Below are 23,907 nucleotides of genomic sequence, written 5' to 3'. Positions count from 1 at the left end.
CGCACTAAGATCGAGTAGAAATAGTCCTGAAGTATTACCCTCATCTAGAGTTGCCCACAGCCGCTCGTGCTGTGTCTGGAGCGGAACCCATTCTGGGATCTGTCTAGAATCTAATTAACCTCCAGATATTTGGTCAGAGTGATGTTAACATGGGACTCCATAATCTTGGCCAGGTAAGGAAGCGGAGAGATTGATCGGAAGTTCTCCGGCAAAGATGCGTCTAGTGTGGAGTTTTTCAGCAATGGAACGACTTTGTCATGCTTCCATGACTTGGGAATCACTGCCGACAGGAGAGAACAATTGATGAGTTCCCGGCCCTCAATCATAAGACAGTTATAACATTTCCTAAAAATGTCCGGTTTTATAGGGTCGTCGGGAGAGCCTGATTTGACTTTAGCTGCCAGGACAGCTAAGTCTTCAGGAGACATGGGTGGCAGAAATTGTACGGACTAAGGGGGCGGGGCGCTCTTGAGGTAGGGGTCACCATAGGTTCAGAGGTACTCGGCCTCAAATCTAGTGCGTTGTAAATACATTCTACCTTATTAATGAAGTACCTTGCCAATGAATCACATTGAGTGTTGGAAGATATGGTTACATTGGTACCTGTCCGGGATATTAACATATCTTTCATAAGAGAAAAAATGGTTTTGGAGGGGTTGGAGCTTGATCAAATCGTGTTGGCGTAGAACGAAGCTTTGGTCTTTTGAACTAAGCCGTGGTAGGTTTTTATAGCCTTCCTATAGGTATTCTTAGCAGTAGCGTCATAAGTATGCCTCCAAGCTCGTTCCAAAATGTTACATTTTTTCTTTTACGCCCGGAGGATCTCATTGTACCAAGCGTTCGTTTGCGTGCTCTTAGCCCCTGTCAGTTTCTTCATGATGCAATGGTCAAGCGTGTTGTTAATCCAGCCCCTGAAGGCTCTGTCAGCTGTTTTGTTGGAACTTCTTGGCTTCTCGTTCTTGGCCCATATTACACTCCTTGGATCTTCTCCCGCCCCCAGCAGAGTGGATAGTACACTCCCTCCTATATCCACCCACAAGAGGGTCGCAGTTGTCACTGTAGGTTATGTGTTCCTTCGTGCAACGGATTGTTGCTAGGGTTACTCCTCACAGCCTACCTCAAAAGGCCATAGCCTTCTGGCCTGTCTATTTTGGCCTCTTGAATGTGAATTCCGATCCGGTATCTAAAGTATATGGTTCAGTATGGTAGAAAGAAGGAGAGGAGGGAGACCCAGGGACAGGGACCGAGAGACAGTCAGAAATCCTCACCCCAGGCCGTGCACCCAGCAAGGATAAGAGGAGGGCACTTCCTAGCAGAGCCTCTTCAGAACACTGTCATCTTCCCTGGCACCTAGGCACACCCCTCCCTGGATAATTCATTCTTAATTCTTGAAAACTTCTGACCGATTTATTACTCACCCCAGTAATTCAGGTGGCACAAAACGTGGCTTTAGATTCTCTAATAACATTTTTTAATATTTTCTCCCGGCCTCAATAGAACTACATTTACTTCCTGGATTATAGTCCTTACTCCACCCTTCTTTAGAACGTTTCGGTTTTGGGCTTTGAGGCCTTTATAATGAAAAAGGTGTTAAAACCAGTGTGTTACCAATCGTGAAATACCCTCTTTGTTATGTTATGTTATGTTATGTTAGGGTCATTTATAAAGCGCATGGCTGCACCAGCAACAGGGTGTCCCAGCTGACAAGAAGAAATAGGCTAGATAGAGGAAAAAAGCCAAGTTTTAATCAGTTTCATGACGCAGGGGCCTGAGCTTTGAAGGAGCGACTCCCTCGCTCTACACCGGCAAACCAGTGGAACGCAAAGCAGGTGGTGATCAGTGGAGTGTAATGATCGCGATGGAACATATGAGGTCCCTGCCAGATTTGGGACTATGCACCTCATATGTTCCATCGCGATCATTACACTCCACTGATCACCACCTGCTTTGCGTCAGTAGGCCACTCTGGATGGGACGTATTTAAGGCAGATAAAAAAGTAGTTTCATCCAATTTGTGCCAAGGACGCTTCATAGGGGACCTCAAGGTAGTGCCTGCCTTATCAAGACGCATGGAGATAAGAAAATGGTCCGTCCAAGGCAGAGGGAGGGGAGTATTAGTGAAGTCGGATGACACCTGGCATGGAATATTTGCCCTACTTAGAATGATCTTTCTGGCTCCATGTCCGACATTATTTTTCTAGACCATGGTCGTCCTGCATATTGAAGAACGCCACTCTAACACTTTTTGAAAACTCCCAGTCTGTCATGCACTCTGATTTAGCATTTTCCAAAATCAAACCCACCTTTGAAGTTTTGCCTTTGGAAAAAGAAAAAATGCTGTCATGGGATGGTGGTCTGGCTGGTGTTGTGCATTTTTTTCAAAACTGCTGTTGCTTTATTGGTAGTATAATTTTTGGTCAAAAAAGATCTCCACCCAAATAACTAAATTCTTGATTTGGTAAGTGGGCTGCCCTGAGTTAGAAGAAGTGATTCCTCATTGCTTTTATGGCCCGTCGACCAATCACTAAATGATGTCCTTCTTAACAATTTTATTTATTTTGTTGATCATATTTGTGTAGTGCAGTGTGTCAGCAGAGCACCTCAAGGCCTATAGATTAGTGGTTAATATTTTTTTCTGTCTAACGGTTTATATCTTCATGTAAAACAGATTGTAGTGACATATTCTACCCAGATCATTTTTTAAGGTACTGACTTTTTCTAGTGATTAGGTATCAAACAAAGGCCAATAATACTACACTTTTGACTGTGTCATGATCAATCTGTATCAATGAACAATTACAAGCAATGAACAAATGAAGGTCGTAGTTGCAGACCTCGGGCTCTATTGTTTAGAGAAATATTTACAAGTTGTGGATAGTCTGAATTTTATTCAACAAGAACAGACAAAGGCAAGCATAAAGGGAAAAGGTAGCGACTGCAGGGGTGCGCAGAGGTCATGTTGGGCATGCTAACAATTATATCTGACTTCACCAGGATCGCACTGCAAAAAACTGGCCATAATTGTATGAAGCAAATGTGTAACATTCTCATAGGTTGTGGATTTCAGCAATGTCTATTTCGTCGGAATGTCCTATTTGTTTTTTTTGACTATCCTCTTCAGACCCAAGTAAAGTCAATGTCTTTCTTCTCCTTCTCGGGTGCTTTACTACTCATTTTGTTTTAAAAATATTCCTTAATCTCATGTGCGTGCATTGATTTGGGATGTTCTGAATGTAGCAAATATAGAAATCATAAACTTCGCCCAAATAACAAAAATACATTTGTCCCCTTTGAACATTTATTTGGTTTTAGTATCCCACATACAAGGAGGTTTGGGATCTTGAATCTGACATGTATGGACTGGAATATAAATCCCCTGCATGGCAGTGTTTGAAAGTAGTGATCAATAATATATGCACACAGTATTGAAGGACACCTTTGGACATCAGCACTTAGTTTTGTCCTTCTATTAATTAGTGACCTCCATTACCGGTGTCCCGAATTTTAAATTGTATTTTCCCTGGCATAAGAACATAGATTTTCTGTGATTGTTTGTCCCACCTTGTGGGATTATACTTTGTTGATTAGAGAGCAATAAATTGGCAGGATCAGTAACCGTTTTATTTTTGTGTTTCTCTGCTCATCTACATGCCCCCTTGCAGTTAAGGAAGATAGGCGGTGGAGGTTTTGGAGAAATCTACGATGCACTGGATTTACTCACCAGGGAAAATGTTGCACTGAAAGTGGAATCTGCTCAGCAGCCAAAGCAGGTGCTGAAAATGGAAGTTGCTGTCTTAAAAAAACTGCAAGGTAAAATGAAGCCACTTGAACAATGTTATTGACTAATAGGGGGCTATGTTATCAATAAGGATTACTTGCCTATATAATGTTTGCATTAAATACTATGATGTAGGTAACATCATCTGTTAGCTATGAGGATGACTTACATTGACATTATTTCAGTATAAATGCCCCCCCCCTCCCCCGCGCACCACATTATCCTCATTAGTGTGTTTCATGTGAAGGGTAATGACCCTTATTGTGTTCAATTTTTGTAATTCGTATCCAGTTATATGTCCTATATTTATACATCCTAGTCTTATCAATGAATTTACCCTCTGCATTGACCAGAAGAAGGTATCTTGGTGCTGTATGAAATGCACATGCAATACACAGGATCATTGCCCTGTTTCAACTCGAGCTAGTTTTCCTTTTGATGAGATTGTTAGTGTTCATGTTATGGTTTAGTGGTATACCACCATAGACGCTTGACTCTTGTGTGTGTGGCCAGCGGTTCGTTAAGACACACTATTTTTATAAAACCTTCATTTAACAAATGTTTTTATCAACTAGTGGGAAGGGTTCTTTTATTGTTACTCAGACCCCTTGATGGCATCGTGGAGCACAAGTGTATATTGCAGTCTGAGGCTTTCTGTATTGCTTTTTTGGGGGGAGGAGGGGGGGGCCACAAAATTTGAGATTATCAAAGACGGATACAAGACATTACAGCATGATCAATTCGTAGTAGTACATATGTGAAACCGACAGTGTAGGAACTTCTCAATCTTTCATATAATAAGACCATGATTTATCGTACATGTGACATATCCTATATATTAACAAAGAAAAAAAGTTCCACCCGCCACCCCCCACCCATCTCGTTTCAGTACTTAGACGTGACAACTACGAAACAGCCTATGTCTGAGAGGAACATGTGCGGGAAAAGCATAGTCTGCCTGGAATATAAGGCTTTATGTATTGCTTACTATTCCTGATACCTGGGTGTCAGATTTTGTATAGATGTGCTTTGAGTAAAAAATTATTTCATTAGTTTGTTTTAACTTTGCCTTTTGTAATGCTATGTAGTCTTATTGCATGTTAACTTATTAAGAATTTTACTGCAAAGCTTGCTAACGTATATGACTTTTCCCACTGAATTGGCTAGGTTAGTGCACCACAAAAATAATCTGTAAATGAAGTAATACTAAATGTGCAATAAACATTTAATTTGCTTACAGTAGTTTACTTAAAACTAATGCTGTGTGCCGAGATGTTAGGCTACGAATGAAACCAAGTGTTAGATTGATTCGCATAGTTGGTGAAGTACGTTTGGAAGTATTTGTGTATGCACTACAATAAGAATATATTGGATGCGCTGCTCTTAGCTGAGTGTTCAACGAAAGAACATGAGCTTAGAGAAAACCATGCAATACGAAAATTAGCTTTTGGTGGTGTTGGTAATCAACCCTTGGTTATCCTCTTTACCAAATCTCACGTCCTGTTTCCTACCACTTCTCTGATCCACAGTATTTCAGATCTTTCATGTCGCAAACATTTTTTAAACCCTTAGTCATTTCTTATGTTGTCTTGGCTATCTTGATTTATTGTTAAACATACAATTTATATTGTTCTACATGCCTTGAGTTAACTCTAAGCTTATCATAATAACCATTTAAGCTTAGTTTTATACATTTTCCAGTTAAACCTTTTAAGTAAGAGTTAATACTCATACACCCTAACACGTTTCTTATTTTGAACTGTTTGTTACATTTTTCGATAACTGTAAATTAGTCCAATTTTTTCTTAAGAGTGGCTTGGAAAACCTACCTGTCTACTAAGGTATTTCACCATACTTGATACTCTACTCATGCCTATATCCCATGATTCTACAAGTTAATGTTTCCTAGATGACCTGCTGGGCAAAAATATGTCAAGAGTAAGCTGTGTCGACGTTCTGTTTATTTGCACTGTTCTTCCTGTGTACTGAAGTAGTTAAAGCACGCCAGTTTTATACAGAGCATTGACTAGCTGTACTAAATGAGAAACCATGCTGTAATTAAAAAAAATCCTTCTGTTTGCTCGAGAGTTAGGTGATTTCCAAGACGGTTTCCTTAAAGTGGTTGAGGGTGTAAAGGGGGAGAGATCAGGAATGTAAATGAACCAAAAAACTCATTCTTACCAAAAGATTATTAAATGTCAAGAAAAGGCCTAGTAAAGCCTGGCTACTATTCTGCCTAAAAACAATGCCGTGAACATCATAGATTGGCAGGACGAGGCCTGTAGGTAAGTGGCGACAAGTGAAGACAACTCAGGAATGATTGCGGTAGGGAGGCACAGTAATTATTCATGGTTTTGAAGAGTGCTCTTAGTCTATCTCAAAGTCAAGAGGAGAGAAATGAGGAGGTCCATTCAGCAGCTATGAGAGAACAATCCATTCCAATTTAAGTGAACCAAATAGGGAGGCATTAGATGAGGACATCACAGAGGGGGAAATAACTGTGGCGCTGACCCACACTGGTTGATAAAATGTCTGGTTGTAACAGTCTGCCAGCTGGGATATATTAGAAACTGGGCACTCATGTGTGACACATATGCTAACCATGTTTGGATCTACATTGAAGGAAGCAAAAAAGGGAAGTCGACAGATGAATGTGCCTCATATTGTCCAATATCCCTTTTGAATGCTAAACCAAGGGTTTTACCAAAAATACTGAACCACCGGATCAGAACCGTGTCTTGCTAATGAGAGTAATTTGACTCCATGAAGTGGCATGTTTTTTAAAAAAGTATTAGCCAATGAGTTTCAGTTCGCAGTATCAAGGGGCAAAGCTTGTTATACACTGACCCCATCGCAGGGGTGAGAGTAAATGGGTGGTGTTGCAAAGTTTCCAATAGAACCCTTTCCAATGGGACAGGTCTACATCCGTTCCCAATGCTATTTTTCATCTCCCTGCGACCTCTTGGCCTGCTGGATTGGGGTAATCGTATCTTTGTAAAATTCACTGGTTCAGACAACAGGATAATAAGATCCAGCTCTATACTGATTACATTTCCTTATATGTGGTAAAACCTCTGGAACACAATGCTAAGGTTGCTGTATATGTTCAGGAAACATAGGCGATATTACAGACAGCAGATCCGTTGGAGGAAATGGATTCTCTTCACGGTCTGAGGATGAAGAAGGAGGCCACATATTGATTGACCCAACCAGATAGCAAGTGGGGGCTTCAGATATGGGAAGTGTTATCACTTGAAAACAAAATAAGGGCCCTGTGATCTGAAGATATTGTTACTCTCCTTCAGGGATGGCCTACAACACTGGCAGAAGCTTCCAATCTTACTACTAGGGAGGTTACACTGTTCGAAATTATAATGGTTCTGTTTTTTCCATGTTCTACAAAGTACTTCTTTCTGGCTCCTAAGAGAATCGTTCTACAAGGCAAATGAGGTCCTGTGGTCACACGTGTGGGATGGAAGAAAACTTTAGGCGTTGCACTACAGAAGTTTTTTGACAGGGCATAACATTGCCCGTGTTCAGAATTATTACTGGATCTTACAGCTTGCTCTTTTAAATAAAAGTGAATTTGCCCAACTGAACAACTCTCATAAAAGCTGAACAGACTGACATTGGGTGACAAAACGCACCTATAATTGTCAGACAATAGAAAGTTTGCTGCCAAGTTCCCAGAACTCACTGATAACGAGACTTGGATGGCAGTCATCCCCATGATAAGTTGGAATGGAAGATTACCAGACAAAAGCCCCCTCTGGATATGATGCAGACTTAGGGTCTTAGAGTTTAATGAGTTTCTGAAATAGGACTCGGTTTTACAGACTGGGTGACATATGAGGTTTCATTTGAATTAGGTTTTCATTCTTTAGATATGTATAACTTTGTAGGAACATATTGGCATAGGGACTATAATACCCACATTCTCACAACAAGAGTACTCTTATAGACTAGTGAATAGGTCCATTTTAATTGTGTATACAATGCTAACAAAGTCCGTATTTCATTTGGGACAACATAGATGGGAAAACAATTTGAGCAACGGGGGGTTAGGAGGGGTGGGGGGAATGTGATAGAATTGGCTTACACCCATATGGTGCTTTAGATTTACTAATAAATCCCTAGTAAAGTGGTAATACTTGTACCCTGGGCCTTTAAGGTTAATGCTACTAGTGGGCTTGCAGCAATGATTGTGCCACCCACTTACGAAGCCCTTTCAAACATGTCAGGCCTGCCATTGCAGCCAGTGTGTGCAAAACCTTCCTTTTTAATACATATAAGCCACAGCTACCATAGGCCCTGAACAGCCCAGAGGGCAGGGTGCAGTGTATTTAAACAATTGGACATGTTTTAGGTTCTAATTGTCCTGGTAGTTGAAACCTCCGTTGCCTGCTGTTTTTCACTACTGCAAGGTTTGCCTCTCTCATAGGATAACATTGGAGTTACCATATTACATTTAATAAGTGATCATTTCCAAATGAGAGCAAATAATCAGTTCATGTTTGGTGTCTTTGGAATTGTTATGAAAAATCATCTCTCGTGGTGAAGTCTGATTTTAAATTACAGTTTTGAAAATACCACTTTTAAAAAGTTGGCCTTTCCCTACCTGCAGCCTGTCTCTGGGTCACATGACTGGCTGTAGATGACAGACTTTGTATTCCTCCAAGATAGCCACATACCATAGAGAGCTTAGGTGTACCTGGATGGGCCATCATTGGCAGCATGGAAGGGCAGTGCTGAGCTCAGACCCTCTTACACTTGAATAGGCTGTGGCCTGCCTCTACGCAAAGGACTATATACCACCTTTATTTAGTCTGAAGGCAGGGGAGGCAGTAAACGTGCACTTCAATGGGAAACCTCAAAAGCTTCTCCCTCCTCAAAGGAAGACCCAAGTATAAATATTGGACCTCAGACACCAACTCTTTAGTACACTTCTGGACCTGTGGATCTGCCCAGAAGACCTGAAAGAGACTCCATTTTAGAAAATACAAAACTGTACAATACTATGTTGACAAAATACAACATTAGGAGGCATAGGGAATATTAAAAACCTTTAAGTTCTCCTGTGCTCTTTATAGTTTTGTTTTCATTGATGTTGGTTCACCAGATATATTCAGTGTTGTAAAACTGTTTCCACAGTTACAGCATGCAGATTACGTGCACAACAATTAGGCCTGATGCTTGTGTCTGATAGAGTTGCCTGAATGAAAGCCTTGGCTTCCTAATATCATAGCTAGCTGTAAGTCGAGAATAGCTGATAAGTAAACAATGATCAGAAAGCAGTCACTTGGAAAGTTACATGCTGTTCGCTAACCAGCAAAACATCACTTTATGGTACAGCCGTCAGCATGCACTGTACTCACATCCACATAACTCTAATTACATGGAAGTCTGGGGTGATTAGAGGTTCTATAGCATTTCAGCATTATATCACTACAAACATTTACATGTCTACGACTAAAGAACACAACTCCAGTGTCTTCATCAATGGAGTATTTCAGTCCACTGCAATTATTTGTGATGTTATTACTGCATTTTCTCTTGGATGGTGTGTTCTCTCCTTTGATGCTTTTGTCCTAGGCACTTTTTGTTGGGGTTTGTTCACCTAGCTCTGTTATATGTATTATATTCTCAATTAGAATGAATTCTTTTTATGTTTGATGGCTTGATTTAATGAGCTTTAATGCCTAGTTCAGACCAGTATGAGTGAAGGCAGCAGCCTCCTTTAAATGTGCTGTGCTATTAATTATATTAATGAATATGCCTCGAAAGAATTAGATGCCAAATAGAGGTTTTGCTCGTGGGTATAAATGTATTTCTTTATTTATGCTTTCTGTAGTCTCCAATTGTGTATACAATTGTGCGTAAATGTTCTCTAGACAGAGGTATCAATTTAAGTATTTAGTAAACAAAGGTCGTTATTAAATTGATACAGATGTTGATAATATTCAATATGAAATACGAACACAGAGTAAGTTTGTAGCCAAAGCTCACTTTTTTGCAGGGACACGTCGCCTGACATCTTTAGCTTCCCCAGGGTTACCAAAAAAATAACTATACAAATCATTCCTCAACAATTGATATTGCAGCTGATTAAAAGCTTAAATCAATCCTTCGCCAAATATAAATGTTACTTTTTTTAACACGTTTATTTATTAGTTTTACATTTTTTTATTAAACATGAATGCAGCAAAGACATGCAAATAGGCATCCGGCATACAGGCAATGCTGTCTTACCACTGATGCTTTGCGTGCCTATTACAACTCCCTGAAAAAGAAACATCTGATTACCAAGGTAACTCTGTCTGCTCACAATGTGTAAGGGTGGGAGCGGTGCAGGGAGGGGAGAACCAGGAGGGGTCAAAGGAGGTTTTGGGCACAGGGTCCTCAGTATTGGACTGTGGGTGGCTGGGCCTGGAGGGGATGATCTCTGGTACATGCCTGCTGTGAGTGGCAGGCCTAGTGGGAAGGTGTGGTGGGTTCACCCTGCAGCGTGAGGCGGGTGCTGGATTTCCACAGTTCGAGTCGGAGCGGATTCCATTTCTAGAAAGGAGGCCAGTTTCAACGGCCTAACCGGCAACGGTTATTTCTTAATTAAGAGAAGATTATACCTTGTTTTTATTCATGACATGTGTTTTTTTAATCTTTGCATCTATTTTCTTTGCTGCTATTCTTATGGCATTCGTCAGTGCTTTTTAACCCTAGCACAGCAATACCTTCCTCCCTTACCCTTTCAACCTTCACTCGTGAGCTGTCCCTGTTCCGCCACGCTGGTGCAGTTTGAGCGGAGGGACCTGCTCATTATAACCGGAATTTGAGTACAGTCTTCCTTCCCGGTTGGCGGGTCAGCGCTCTAGCTGCCGATTCTTCCTTCACCTCCCCCAGCCTATTTAGGGCAGTAAAAGGCAGGAACACGCGCAGCGGCGCACCAAGGGCAAGCCTGTCTGCATCCGTCCATGCCTAACCACCGCCAGCCACCAGGACCCCTGCCCATTTTCTTTATCTCACATGTATTTTAATAATTTGTCAATTTACCCAGCGTTATGGCTGGTTATCACTATTCAAGTGCAGAGCTTAAGCTATTAAACAACCAACACACTGCCAAATTCTTTCACCTTCCCGAGGCACCTTCTGTTTTAGCATCTACTCCTAAGCCTGTCACTAAAAGCAGTCAAAGCGAGTCCACCTCCCACCTTATACCATAGTCGACAAGCACTGGAGGTGGGAACACTGTTGAGCAGAAGAAAGAATGGGACTCTATTTTAATGCATGATCAATCCCCAAACATGCACTTGAGGTAAGAAGTCTTCTAGACTCAAAGAAGCCAGACCTATGTTTTATAACTGAAACCTGGCTTCACGAGTCAGCCCTTCCTGATGTGGCAACTGCCTTTCACCCCTGAATATCAACTAATTAGCCTTTAGGGCAAGATCTAAGATAGGTACTCCTCGTCCTAAAACTAATTTCGGTTACCGTTTGACTGATATCATTGCCCCATGTGTACTAGCGGCAGACAACTTTCTTCTCATTGGCAATTTTAATTTCCATGCCGAAGTATCTTCTGACACAGATACCAGTCAACTGATCTCTAACTTAAACACACTGGGACTAGTACAAGTGATTGGACCCACCCATTTGGCTGTCCACACCCTGGGTCTCCTGTTCATAAACAAAGCCAACTCTATGGTGAAACCTCCTATCCCTCTGATCTGGTCGGACCACAGTCTATTAAAATTCCATTTACAAACAGCTACCACCCTTGAAAATCTGAGTATCGAATAGAAATGGACCAGGCCCTAGAGAAAGGTCAGCCTAGCAGCCTTTTCTCCCAATTTATGTCCTCCTCTCCTTACAGGCTCAGGTAATATTGACCATGTAGTGGACGTCTTTGAGAAGGCAATTATAGAGGCCCTTGACATTATCGCACCCCTGTCTAAAGTCAAACACAAGTCTAAAGTGTCATCTTGGTTCCCTGAATCTCTAAAAACTGAGAAACTAGCTAGCAGGAAAGCAGAATGCAAATGGAGAACAACTAAAAGTCTTGAGGACAGACTAGCCTACAATCACATCTATAGACATTATTTAGATAATATCAAGATAGCTAAAAAAAACTATATCATTAACAGAATTGACAAGGCTGCAAATTCACACAAGGAACTACATAAAATGCTGAAAGGATTTACAAACCCTTCTTCCTACCAAACAGACAACCCATCTTCACAAGACTGGGTAGACACATTGTCTACCGTCTTTGATGAAAAAATTGACATAATTCATAACACTTTCCCTAAACATAACACCGTAGAGCAAAGTAACAAGTCTGAATTCACACAGATACCCGCCACAATACTTCTAAAAGAGTTTACTAAATTTACCCAGGAACATGTTAGGGCAGCCCTCCTCGGGACCAAATCTGGTTCCTCTGTCGATCCCGTCCCACCTTCTATTCTGTCAGCCCTTTCCCCTGCTCTCCTTAATGGTCTTACTGACCTTTTGAACATGTGCTTAAATCTAGCGACCATTCTAATTAAATTGAAAGCAGGCAGGTCAAACCAATCCTTAAAAAACAGTTGGCAGATCCCAAAGAGCCTAGTAACTGTCGGCCAATTTCCTTACTACCTTACTTAGGAAAGTACTTGAGTCGCTGGTCAATAAACAATTACCAACCTATCTAGAAAACCATCAATTGTTAGATCTCTCTGTCAGGTTTTAGAACTGGCTATAGTACCGAAACATCCTTGGTAGAGGTAGTTGATAATATAAGACTCGTCCAGGACATCGGGAAGTCAGCAATGCTGGTCCTATTAGATCTGTCGGCAGCCATCAACACCATCTCCCACAGAACTTTAGAACAAAGTTTACAGGAGACGAGAGTCTGGGGGAAAGGCCCTTAACTAGCTGAGAAATTACCTAAAAGATTGACCCACCGCTGTACAAATGGGCGCGATAGTTTCCTTCAGTGGGATGGTAGATAAGGGAGTCCCCCAGGGATTAATACTTAGTCCAATGCTTTTCAACCTCAATGTGGCACCTTTGGCCAAGGTAATTAGATATTGTGGGTTTGATGTAGTGTCATATGCAGATGACACTCAGTTGTTAATCACTCTCGGACCAAACCCACTAGATACCAGAATCAGATTTAAAAGCTGTATGACACACATAAACACCTGGATGCAAACTAACTACCTTCAGCTCAACGCCAGTAAGACCGAGGTAATACTATTTGGGAAAGCACAAGAACTCTGGTCCAGTGACTGGTGGCCTGAGAGCCTTGGCCCCTTTCTATCTCCTAAGCCCATGGTACGTGACCTTGGAGTAAAAATAGATGACAAACTGTCCATGAAAGACCAAGTAAGTCATGTCCTGTGCACATGCTATGGTACAATGCGAACCCTATGTAAAATCTTCCATTGGATCCCAGTGGAATCAAGGAAACCACTCTTTCCCAGGGTCTAATAATCAGTCGTCTGGTTTATGGAAATAAACTGATGGCTTCTATCAATGAAGAGCTTTACACCAAACTCCAGGTGTTACAGAACACCGCTGCTAGACTGGTGCTGAATCTTCCATTGCGGTCTCAGTCTGCCCCCAGTTCAAAAGTTCTACCCTGGCTTCCTGTCAGGAAACTCGTTCCTTTCAACATCATCTGCCTGGTACATAAGACCATGCATGGAAATGAGCTTTGCTACCTGACCAAGCAACTTTACTGGTACACACCAAATAGGAATCTTAGGTATGGAACAAAACGTCTACTCACCCCTCTCAGGATCCGTACTGCCAGAAATTATGGCAAATCCTTTCCCATTTAGCTCCCCTCTTTCTGGAATGAGCTTCCATACAACTCCAAATGATCACTAATCACAAACAGTTCAGAAAAAAAATTTAAAACCTGACTCTTCTGAACGTTTGGTCTTCTCCTTATTTTGTGAACCTTTACCTTCATTTGAATCCGCAACAGCGCTTTGAGACCCCTCCGGGTGATATTGCGCCTAAAAAAACCTTATAACATACCATGAAGAGTCTAGGGGCATATTGATCATTCAAGAAAGTAGAGCCTCCCAGCTGTGGGCCATTGGGCGGCAACACTGTCCCATGTCCTCCTATGTTACTTTTATGTGAGAAAGTACAATCGTACATAGATTTAATATCCCAATACGTTTGTTTTAGAAAGATAACGCACTTCTGCAGTATTCCCCTTACATCTTAATATGGAACAAAGAAAGTGGGCATAATTCCATGCATAATGCTTCATTTCGATTTATAATTCCTACAAGTATTGCATAATAGCTTCATCATTAGTTTTAATGCTAAATATAACTTGCCACCTCCAAAAAGCCCTAAAATGTGTACTCTGTGCTCGTTTCACTCAATAATTGCCTCATGTCAATGGTTAATCTTCGTGCAGAGAAAGAAAACAGAGCCTCAAATTGTGCTGGTGCTTGATCTGCGGATGCTTGCGTCTGCCTCAGCCCTGACGTCAGCACATGCGTTGTAAATACTGGACTGGATGTTAAGCACAGGAACTTTCTGATATTGAGTGCCTAAACACGTGCTGCATATGTAGTAGAGCAGTTGTTGTTGGTCCCTGCAACAGCTGCCATTTTGTGTGATGAAGCTGCACTCTCGAATGAAGCAATGGCCGTTTAAAAACAAAAAAAGAGATGACTGTGTCCATATAAGTCACTATCAACACTAAATTGCCAAGTGTTATTTGAAAAGGGAAAGGAGCTTTGCTTGTGTTCTTGTGAAACTGTAAAGAATGGCCATCCCAGGGGTGAAACGGGCATTGACAGGAATTTATTTATTTATTTATTTAGAGATTTATAAAGCGCAACTTAACCCGTAGGCATCAAGGCGCTGTGAATGAAAGAACTTTGTAATATGATTTCTCTGCTATGAATTTTTAATATCAATTTATCTTTCCTAAAATAGATTTGAAAGGACTTTTGGCAACTGACAGAATATCTTTAGCAACTCTTGTGCAGCATGTGCAGTACAGAACTTGAAGATGTGTCAGTGTTTGAAAATATAATATTGAGCAGTCTGGTGAAATTCCGAGACTTCTTCATTAACAGCGTTGTGAGATTTGCAAAACTCTGTGAAGTGTTGGACAGCATTAGGAGAAGTGTTGATAGTTGCTCGGATGGCAGCAGTTGATGACTTGCAACCATCAATTAAGATGGTATTGAGTGACCTGATGGGCTGTTCAAGCAGCAATATATACAGGGCAGTATGTAAGCTGTTCAGATTGACAGCCAAGGGGAAGTAGGTAATTGAAGGAAAGTGTGGTGCCAAACTCTCCAGATAGTAGATCGAAAATGCTTGGAACAGCGATTAGATGAAAAATAGTTGTGTATGACAATCGCGGTCTTCTCTTCTTTCCAGATGTGTGCCCCACTACTTTGAGAGGAAAGAAGGGGTTATGGATATCTGGAAATAATTGATGGCAAGGACATTGAAACTACAGTTGTGTTCCAAGTACAACTAAAAGTATACTATATGGGCAAATGGTGTGTTTCTCCTAAAGTGCCACTCACTGTATGTTCCTTTTTGCAGAACTTGGAAGCGCAAGGGATAATATCAGATGGGTCAGACTGTTTTCTTCTCAATGTAGGGTCCTATATTTGTGTGGATGTGGGGATCGATTCTAGCCTGTACTTGAGGTGGTGCCGTTTTTGGTAGACAAGACTGGAGTTAGCTGTGATGGGATGTTTCCTTGTTATGTGCCCCTGGTCTCTTTGCTGTCCCCACTTATCATCCTACTTGTCTTTTTGGCTTCTGGTTTCATGGGAAGGTGTCTTCATGTTTAAAAAAAATAATTACTGGGAAATGTTAAATATGTGTTTAGGTACAGTTGATGGATGAGTGATGAAGTATGCATGTGTAAGGCCTCAAGTGAGAATGACCACCTTTATGGCTGTTATTCCTTAATAAACATTATTGACACAGAAAAAAAGCAGATCCATTTTAATAAAGCGTGCACCACATCCGTCTACAAAAAGCTGGTCTCAGATGTTCCTTCGTTAACTGCATTATTCTTCAAAGTAGATTGTCTACTCAAAGTTTTTCTTGGGTAACCAATGTCAGTGCTCCCGAAAAAAGATTTAAAACAAATATAATACATTTGTAGACCATAAATCAAACGGGAATAAAAATATACTGCACAAAAAATGTAAATCCTTGGTGGACCACCCTGGCAGGCTAGTGTTCGTCACACAGTAAAGCGGGATCATAGATGAGAGGCTGTTCGTTCAGCATCTTTACACACTGCAATCACAATGACCGGTATCAGATAGTTAAATATGTTGCAGACTCAGCAGCCGGAATTGGAGGCTTTTTTGAAGGTATGGCTTTCTGATCAACGCTCCAAGATTGAATATAACCTGCATTTGGGGGGGCGTGGCCAGCAGCATGACTGGCTAGGACGTGACTCTCCAGAGCTCCCGGCGAGCTGCCTCAACATCCGTCAAAATACTTACCCCAGAACCACCAAAATAACGTAAAAGCCGCCGCGGAGCAATCGGACCCCGTGGAGACTATTCTACCGCAATTTCCACGACCATAGACACCACAACACTGACTTTGTTCCCAGGCATCGGGAGATCCGACGGCAGCAAGATGGCGGCTGCTGCGACAGGGAACCGGGACTGGCGCTGAAGCTGGGCGACCGGGTCCACGTTGGGTCCGGTGGTGGGCAGTAGCGGTGTCTGGCCCGAGTACAGGAGCCCCTGTGAGGAGACGGGCTGACTGGAGACTGCGGTGCGGTGTCTGGGGGCCTCGTCAGGACCAGCGCACTTAACAAACATGGCGGCCGGAGCGGCGCTGCGAGGCTGAGGCCGCCACGGAGACCAATCCGCACCGGACCCGCCGATCGAGAGGAGAGACGGTGAGGAGCAGTTGGAGGGCCCTGTGGGGTGCGGAGATAGCGGGGAAGGCCTCCCCCTAAGGAGACGTCGGGACCTCCTAGGCCACCGGGAACTTTACCAAGATGGCGGCCGGGGCCGCAAAGTAGTGCCTGAGAGCGCCGCGACTGCTCCGGGCCCCCCAGCTGTGTCTATGCCCCGCAGCCCTCCAGGTATATTACTGCCGCCGGTTTGGGATTGGAATCGGGCCCCCCCGGCCCTGCGTTGCCCTGACGGTGTGGGGGTCTCTCGGGGGTGTCCTTGAAGCCCCATAACCTGCTGGGGAGCCTCCGCCGCCCCTAGGGGGACTCGCAGAAACATCGGGGGTCGAGAAGACGCGTGAGAGTCCTAACCCGTGACCCACAGACCTTGAGAGAGGAGGGCACCTATGGTTGTCGGAGGAGCTAGCCGGAACGCCACGCGCTCCTGAACTGCCACGGGTATAGTGGGGCCTGAGAATCCTGTAGACCTGCTCCTGGCTCACAGCTGTACATGTGCCCTGCGACCCACTACATCCTCCACGGCCACCTGCCTAGAGCGGCAACCTAACGCCCCCGGCCCTGCCTCGCCCCTGCCTGCGTGTGGATCTCCTGGTGGTGTTCCTTCGGCCCGGGCTTTGCGTTTGGACCCTTGCCCCACCTGAGAGGGACAACTGGAAACGTCGGGGATCAAGAAAGATAAGGAGGTGCTACAATCGACGGGACATATATTATGCAAAAATGCCACCCCACCTTACTTTTGAACTCTTACTGATAAGCAACACATAAATCTTAGTTAGACATGTGCGGTATATTTATTTACCTCTTTTTTAAATGTTTTTGGAAGACAATCTTTAGTCATATGTCAGAGTAAAAAACACAACATATATAATATATATACACGACAATTCGACAATTAAACAAAAGAAAAAAATCACTAGTACATAAACAGTGCAAATTACTATATGCAATCACTATACACAACAACACATATAATTCTGTTACCACTCGTTCAAAAAGGCAAGTGACAATCCATTGCCTAAATAGCCATAAATGAATAGAATTGAATGGAACAATAGTGGAAAAACACAGTTAGAAGGAGATATCAAGCCTTATTATTTCTGGGATTCACTAATTATTAGTAAAGGATTTTTAGACTCCTTCTTTGCCGACGCGTTTCGAACTCCATACAGCTGTTATGGGTTCTCTTCAGGGCCTTGTCACTTCTATCTGTATGTGTGTAAGACAAAAGAACACTCTTTTAGTGTCTATTTCTATAGCCTCGTGTTAGCATTCCGCTTTAGCCTTCTTAAAGGTCCATATTACCTTCACTGTAGCCAGTTTGGATGTTCCTATCTCTGGGGTTTAGTTTTGCGCGCTGCAATCTAGGGGACATGTAAAGATCACATTTAGTCTCAAGTCCCACTAGTCAGCCCACAGTTACTTTCAACAATAACACTGCAAGACATACCTTCAATATCGTTTATGGGTCCGGACCCGGACGTCTCCCTATGGTGCGGGGTTGTTTAGACCTGCGGAGGACGCAAGATCCAGTTAACACTAGGGGCATGGGTAGGGTGGTCACTCATAATCGTTATCCCTTATTCCTTTCTCAAGTTAGTACCTTAAGGCGCACCCCGCTTGCTTCGGGGACGGTTTCAATCTCCGCCTCGCTGGAGATGTCTGTCACCGTGCGTTCAACGCACTTAAGTCTGTGTGGTGACTCCGAAAGTAATTCTGCCCCCCTCGCTCGTGGTCTTAATCACGCGCTCTGATTCCAGGTGCTGTCCGGGGAAGAATTAAACAAAAGCGAATTTTAGTTATCTTGCATATAAGTCCGGCGGTGAAAGCGTCTCAGCGCCCCCATCCCAGCTTACCCTCTTTGGCAGCAACCTTCGCTCGTCAGTCTGTCTAGTGTCTCTAGTAGCAGTTCTGTCCCCGCTCGTGGTCCTAATCTCGCGCTCTGACTCCGGGCGCTGTTCGGGGAAGAGTTAGACAAAAGCCGGTTTTAGTCGTTCTGCATGCGAGTCAGGCAGTAAACGCGCCTCTGCGCCCCCGCCCCAACTTACCCTGTTTGGCAGCAACCTCCGCTCGTCAGTCCTCCCGTAACTGTGGAGGATGACGGCTGGTATGTCAGATGGTTTTAAACGGTCACATGATACTTTGCCTTCTGGGATTTGTAGTTTTTGAGTACAGGACATGAAGAAATGCTTTGATAGAGCCTCTTCTTCTTACAGTCTTGTCACCTCTGACAGGGCATTCAGCCCGTTTTGAGTACTATTAAATTTCAAGATGAGGTACGCCTCTTTCCTGAGTAGTGTATCCTCAATGTCAATAGGACACTTATTGCTTGGTTGCACCACAGTACATAAAATGTCCGAGTACGAGAAACATGCAACTAGATTTTGTGAGGAAATGAAGAGTCGTGGGTACCCCAAGAAACTATTAAGTCACTCCAAGAAAAGGGCACACTATACACCAAGGGAGTGCTTACTTGAAAGAAAAATGAAACAAGACATGGACAGGTTGGTCTGTGTCACGACCTTTGGACCGGACACCCATAAAATACGGCAAATGGTCCTCAAAAATTGGCACCTGTTAGAGGAACTGGACTGCTCATTTCCGCGACCTTTGTTCGCTTATAAGAAAAACAGGAGCATTGGCCAATGTGTAATAAGAGCTGATGTTTTAACACCTAAACCAAAGAGCGATTTACTCTCGAAATGGGGGCTCAAACCAATAGAGGGGCACCACAAGTGTGGAAACTGTATATCGTGTGACTCCACAATTGAAGGATCAGGGTTTGAGCACAGGGGAGTGAAATGCAAAAGCACTGGTTTTTCGAACTGCAGGACACGTAATGTGGTTTATGCAGTAGTCTGCGCTTGCCAAAAAATATACATTGGGAAAACGACGCAGCAGGTGAACAGTCGAATCACCCAACACTGGTCCAGGATTAAGAAAAAGGTCATAAGCGCTCCAATGGTCCAACATTTCATTGATTCAAACCATAGTGAAACAGATTTCAAATGGACCGTGTTATGTACTGTGGTGCAACCAAGCAATAAGTGTCCTATTGACATTGAGGATACACTACTCAGGAAAGAGGCGTACCTCATCTTGAAATTTAATAGTACTCAAAACGGGCTGAATGCCCTGTCAGAGGTGACAAGACTGTAAGAAGAAGAGGCTCTATCAAAGCATTTCTTCATGTCCTGTACTCAAAAACTACAAATCCCAGAAGGCAAAGTATCATGTGACCGTTTAAAACCATCTGACATACCAGCCGTCATCCTCCACAGTTACGGGAGGACTGACGAGCGGAGGTTGCTGCCAAACAGGGTAAGTTGGGGCAGGGGCGCAGAGGCGCGTTTACTGCCTGACTCGCATGCAGAACGACTAAAACCGGCTTTTGTCTAACTCTTCCCCGAACAGCGCCCGGAGTCAGAGCGCGAGATTAGGACCACGAGCGGGGACAGAACTGCTACTAGAGACACTAGACAGACTGACGAGCGAAGGTTGCTGCCAAAGAGGGTAAGCTGGGATGGGGGCGCTGAGACGCTTTCACCGCCGGACTTATATGCAAGATAACTAAAATTCGCTTTTGTTTAATTCTTCCCCGGACAGCACCTGGAATCAGAGCGCGTGATTAAGACCACGAGCGAGGGGGGCAGAATTACTTTCGGAGTCACCACACAGACTTAAGTGCGTTGAACGCACGGTGACAGACATCTCCAGCGAGGCGGAGATTGAAACCGTCCCCGAAGCAAGCGGGGTGCGCCTTAAGGTACTAACTTGAGAAAGGAATAAGGGATAACGATTATGAGTGACCACCCTACCCATGCCCCTAGTGTTAACTGGATCTTGCGTCCTCCGCAGGTCTAAACAACCCCGCACCATAGGGAGACGTCCGGGTCCGGACCCATAAACGATATTGAAGGTATGTCTTGCAGTGTTATTGTTGAAAGTAACTGTGGGCTGACTAGTGGGACTTGAGACTAAATGTGATCTTTACATGTCCCCTAGATTGCAGCGCGCAAAACTAAACCCCAGAGATAGGAACATCCAAACTGGCTACAGTGAAGGTAATATGGACCTTTAAGAAGGCTAAAGCGGAATGCTAACACGAGGCTATAGAAATAGACACTAAAAGAGTGTTCTTTTGTCTTACACACATACAGATAGAAGTGACAAGGCCCTGAAGAGAACCCATAACAGCTGTATGGAGTTCGAAACGCGTCGGCAAAGAAGGAGTCTAAAAATCCTTTACTAATAATTAGTGAATCCCAGAAATAATAAGGCTTGATATCTCCTTCTAACTGTGTTTTTCCACTATTGTTCCATTCAATTCTATTCATTTATGGCTATTTAGGCAATGGATTGTCACTTGCCTTTTTGAACGAGTGGTAACAGAATTATATGTGTTGTTGTGTATAGTGATTGCATATAGTAATTTGCACTGTTTATGTACTAGTGATTTTTTTCTTTTGTTTAATTGTCGAATTGTCGTGTATATATATTATATATGTTGTGTTTTTTACTCTGACATATGACTAAAGATTGTCTTCCAAAAACATTTAAAAAAGAGGTAAATAAATATACCGCACATGTCTAACTAAGATTTATGTGTTGCTTATCAGTAAGAGTTCAAAAGTAAGGTGGGGTGGCATTTTTGCATAATATATGAATATATGGTCCAGCCAGCCCCACAGTTTTATGGGCCTAACTCCTTTATATTCAAAAAAAAAAAAAAAAAAAAAAAAAACAATCGACGGGACGGCAGACCTGGCAGCTGGATGAGACAGCCGGCACGACGCATACCCCTGAAATGAGGCGAGCATAGGACCGCTGTCCGAGACCGGCCCACTGCTGAGCATAGGAACTGAGGCCCCTCGGGAAGTGGGAGAGCGACGCAATTGACCCACGGCGACCGCGACAAGGGGTGACGGGATCGCCCTACCTTGCTACAGACTATGAAGATAGCTGGTCCCGGACGGCAGCCAGATAGCCCGCGGCGGGGTGAAACTCAAGTTGCCCTGAGGGCTAACATCCACAGACACGCAAGCCGTGGGGAAGAAAGACCCTCTTCCTAAACCTGCAAAACAGGGGCCTATGGATAACTTCGCAGCACCTAGACAGTTAACAGACGTCCTCCCACCTGCCTCTGGCGCGCGTTTGGACACTGAGCTGCTGATGGGCGCCATTCAGGCATCACGGACCGATATCCAGGAATCCAGGGCGGCTCTAGAAACCAAAATCGGCGAGGTGGGATCGGAGGTGACACTATTAAGGCAGGACTTCCGCAAACTATCGGACAGAGTGACCACCGCTGAGACGCGGATAGGAGAAGCCGAAGATTCGATCTCCACCTTGAGAAAAGACATGGCGGAACTTAAAGCCTCTCATCGCCAACTACTGTTGAAGGTGGATGATGCCGAGAATAGGGCGCGACGCAACAATCTACACTTTGTGGGTTTTAGAGAGGGAATTGAAGGGGCGGACATGGCAGCATTCCTCCACTCCTGGCTTACTAAAACCTTCCCAACGGTGCAGTTCTCCACTTGTTTCATCATCGAAAGGGCGCACAGGGCCCTCCTGGCAAAGCCACCAGAGGGGGCGAGACCCAGACCGGTTATTGCACGCTTCCTCAACTTTGCGGACCGAGACTTGATCCTACGTGAAGCGAGAAAACTGGGGGAGATCCGGCTGGAAAATACGAACATTATGATATTCTCGGATTACAGTCAGGAGGTGCAGAAGCAACGTCGCTCCTTTGATGCAGTCAAGGCAAAACTGAGGGACCTACATATCTCCTACATGCTCCTCTTTCCTGCGAAACTAAAGGTCATCTACAAAGACCAGTCAATTTTCTTTACCCATCCGGAGGACGCCTGGCAATGGCTAGAAGAACGCCCTATACTCAATAGCAGAGAGACTGTTGGCCGCAGGGCAATGGACAGGTCGCCGTCACGCAGACCCCAGAGGGAACAGCCGAAAGCTCAGAGACTGAAGTCCCGACGGATAAAGAGACAAACCTCGGCTACACCTTACCAAGGACAGGGCTCGGGAGGCTCAAGACAGGGGCGATCGGCCTCGCCAAGGGGGGGCGCCACGAAGGGATCAAGGTACAGCTGTCTCCGAAGCCACGTTCGTTCGGAGGGAGATGATGAGGACGAGGTGGGGAGCCGTACTTCTGGAGGTGAAGAGGAAGAGGGGGGGTCGCGCTCGATTCACCCGCTGGTAGAGGCGATCTGGACTTTGGAACATGACATGCCGGGGAGCAATAGTGTCCCTGATACTGACATTCAAGACTCCCACTCATGACCACTGGTGGAACTGGCTACGGTTATTGCAGCTCGCCGCTGAGGAGCACGCAAGTTGACACGCCCCTTTATGTTATGTTTTATACTTCCTGTTCCCACTGGTTCTGTTCCCATCCACACGACTTCCTGGATTGTTGATAGCAGTGTCTGTTTTGGGAAAGTGGCGCTGCATGTTTTGAGAAACAGTGGTTAGAGCAGACTAAAGGGGGGTACAAGGGAGGGCGACAGGCCTTCTCCTATGACCAGTTCTGTCTTGTGATGGGATGCGGCTGGAAGGGGAGGGAGGTGGGGGGTGGGGTGGGGTAGGGGAGTTCTTTTTTGCTTTCGTTCATTCAGGTTGGGGAACGGATGGGGAGAGTTGAGGGGGGGTCAACAGTTGGGATAATACAGCAGGGCACTTTGAACCTCCACACCACGCATACGTGCCAGAGACTAACCCCATACAGCCACCACATCTTTGAGTGGCGAGTACCTTAGGCACTCCACATTGGGGAGATAAGGGAATGAGCATCCTGACGTGGAATGTCAACGGATTAGGCTCCAAAGTCAAGAGAGGTCTAGTGAACGCTTACATCAAAAGGGTGGACCCGGATGTTACCTTCCTACAGGAAACACACCTCAAGGGTACACAGTGTACCTTCATCGCTAGGGGTCGATATAGAGTTCTGGCTCATGCGGGTTACACATCGGATTCCAGAGGGGTAGCGGTCATCATTAAAAAGTCCTCACCATTCTGCACCACACGCACCTGTACAGATCCACAGGGGACATACGCTGGAGTACAGGGTACCTGGAATAGACGCACATACACGCTAATTTCGGTTTATGCACCGCCCAAATTACAGACCCGTACGCTTACAGCGCTTGCGAACATCCTTTTAGACACAGCAGACACTATACAAGTGGTGGGAGGC

At 44.1% G+C, this 23,907-nt stretch overlaps 1 protein-coding gene across 1 annotated transcript in view; it reads left to right on the top strand.

Moving 5' to 3' along the window:
- The window catches only part of TTBK2 (tau tubulin kinase 2), a 631,485-nt gene that overhangs the window by 188,047 nt on the left and 419,531 nt on the right, over nt 1-23,907 (top strand). The window contains exon 4 of the mRNA XM_078659515.1: nt 3,663-3,810. Coding sequence (XP_078515641.1) covers nt 3,663-3,810 — 148 coding nt within the window. The remainder of the gene's footprint in view (nt 1-3,662; nt 3,811-23,907) is intronic.

The sequence above is a fragment of the Lissotriton helveticus genome, chromosome 9 (genome assembly GCF_964261635.1).
Source record: "Lissotriton helveticus chromosome 9, aLisHel1.1, whole genome shotgun sequence".
In the NCBI taxonomy this organism is placed as follows: domain Eukaryota; kingdom Metazoa; phylum Chordata; class Amphibia; order Caudata; family Salamandridae; genus Lissotriton; species Lissotriton helveticus.
Note: the sequence above shows the minus strand (reverse complement) of the source record. Positions and strands in the feature narration are given on the sequence as shown.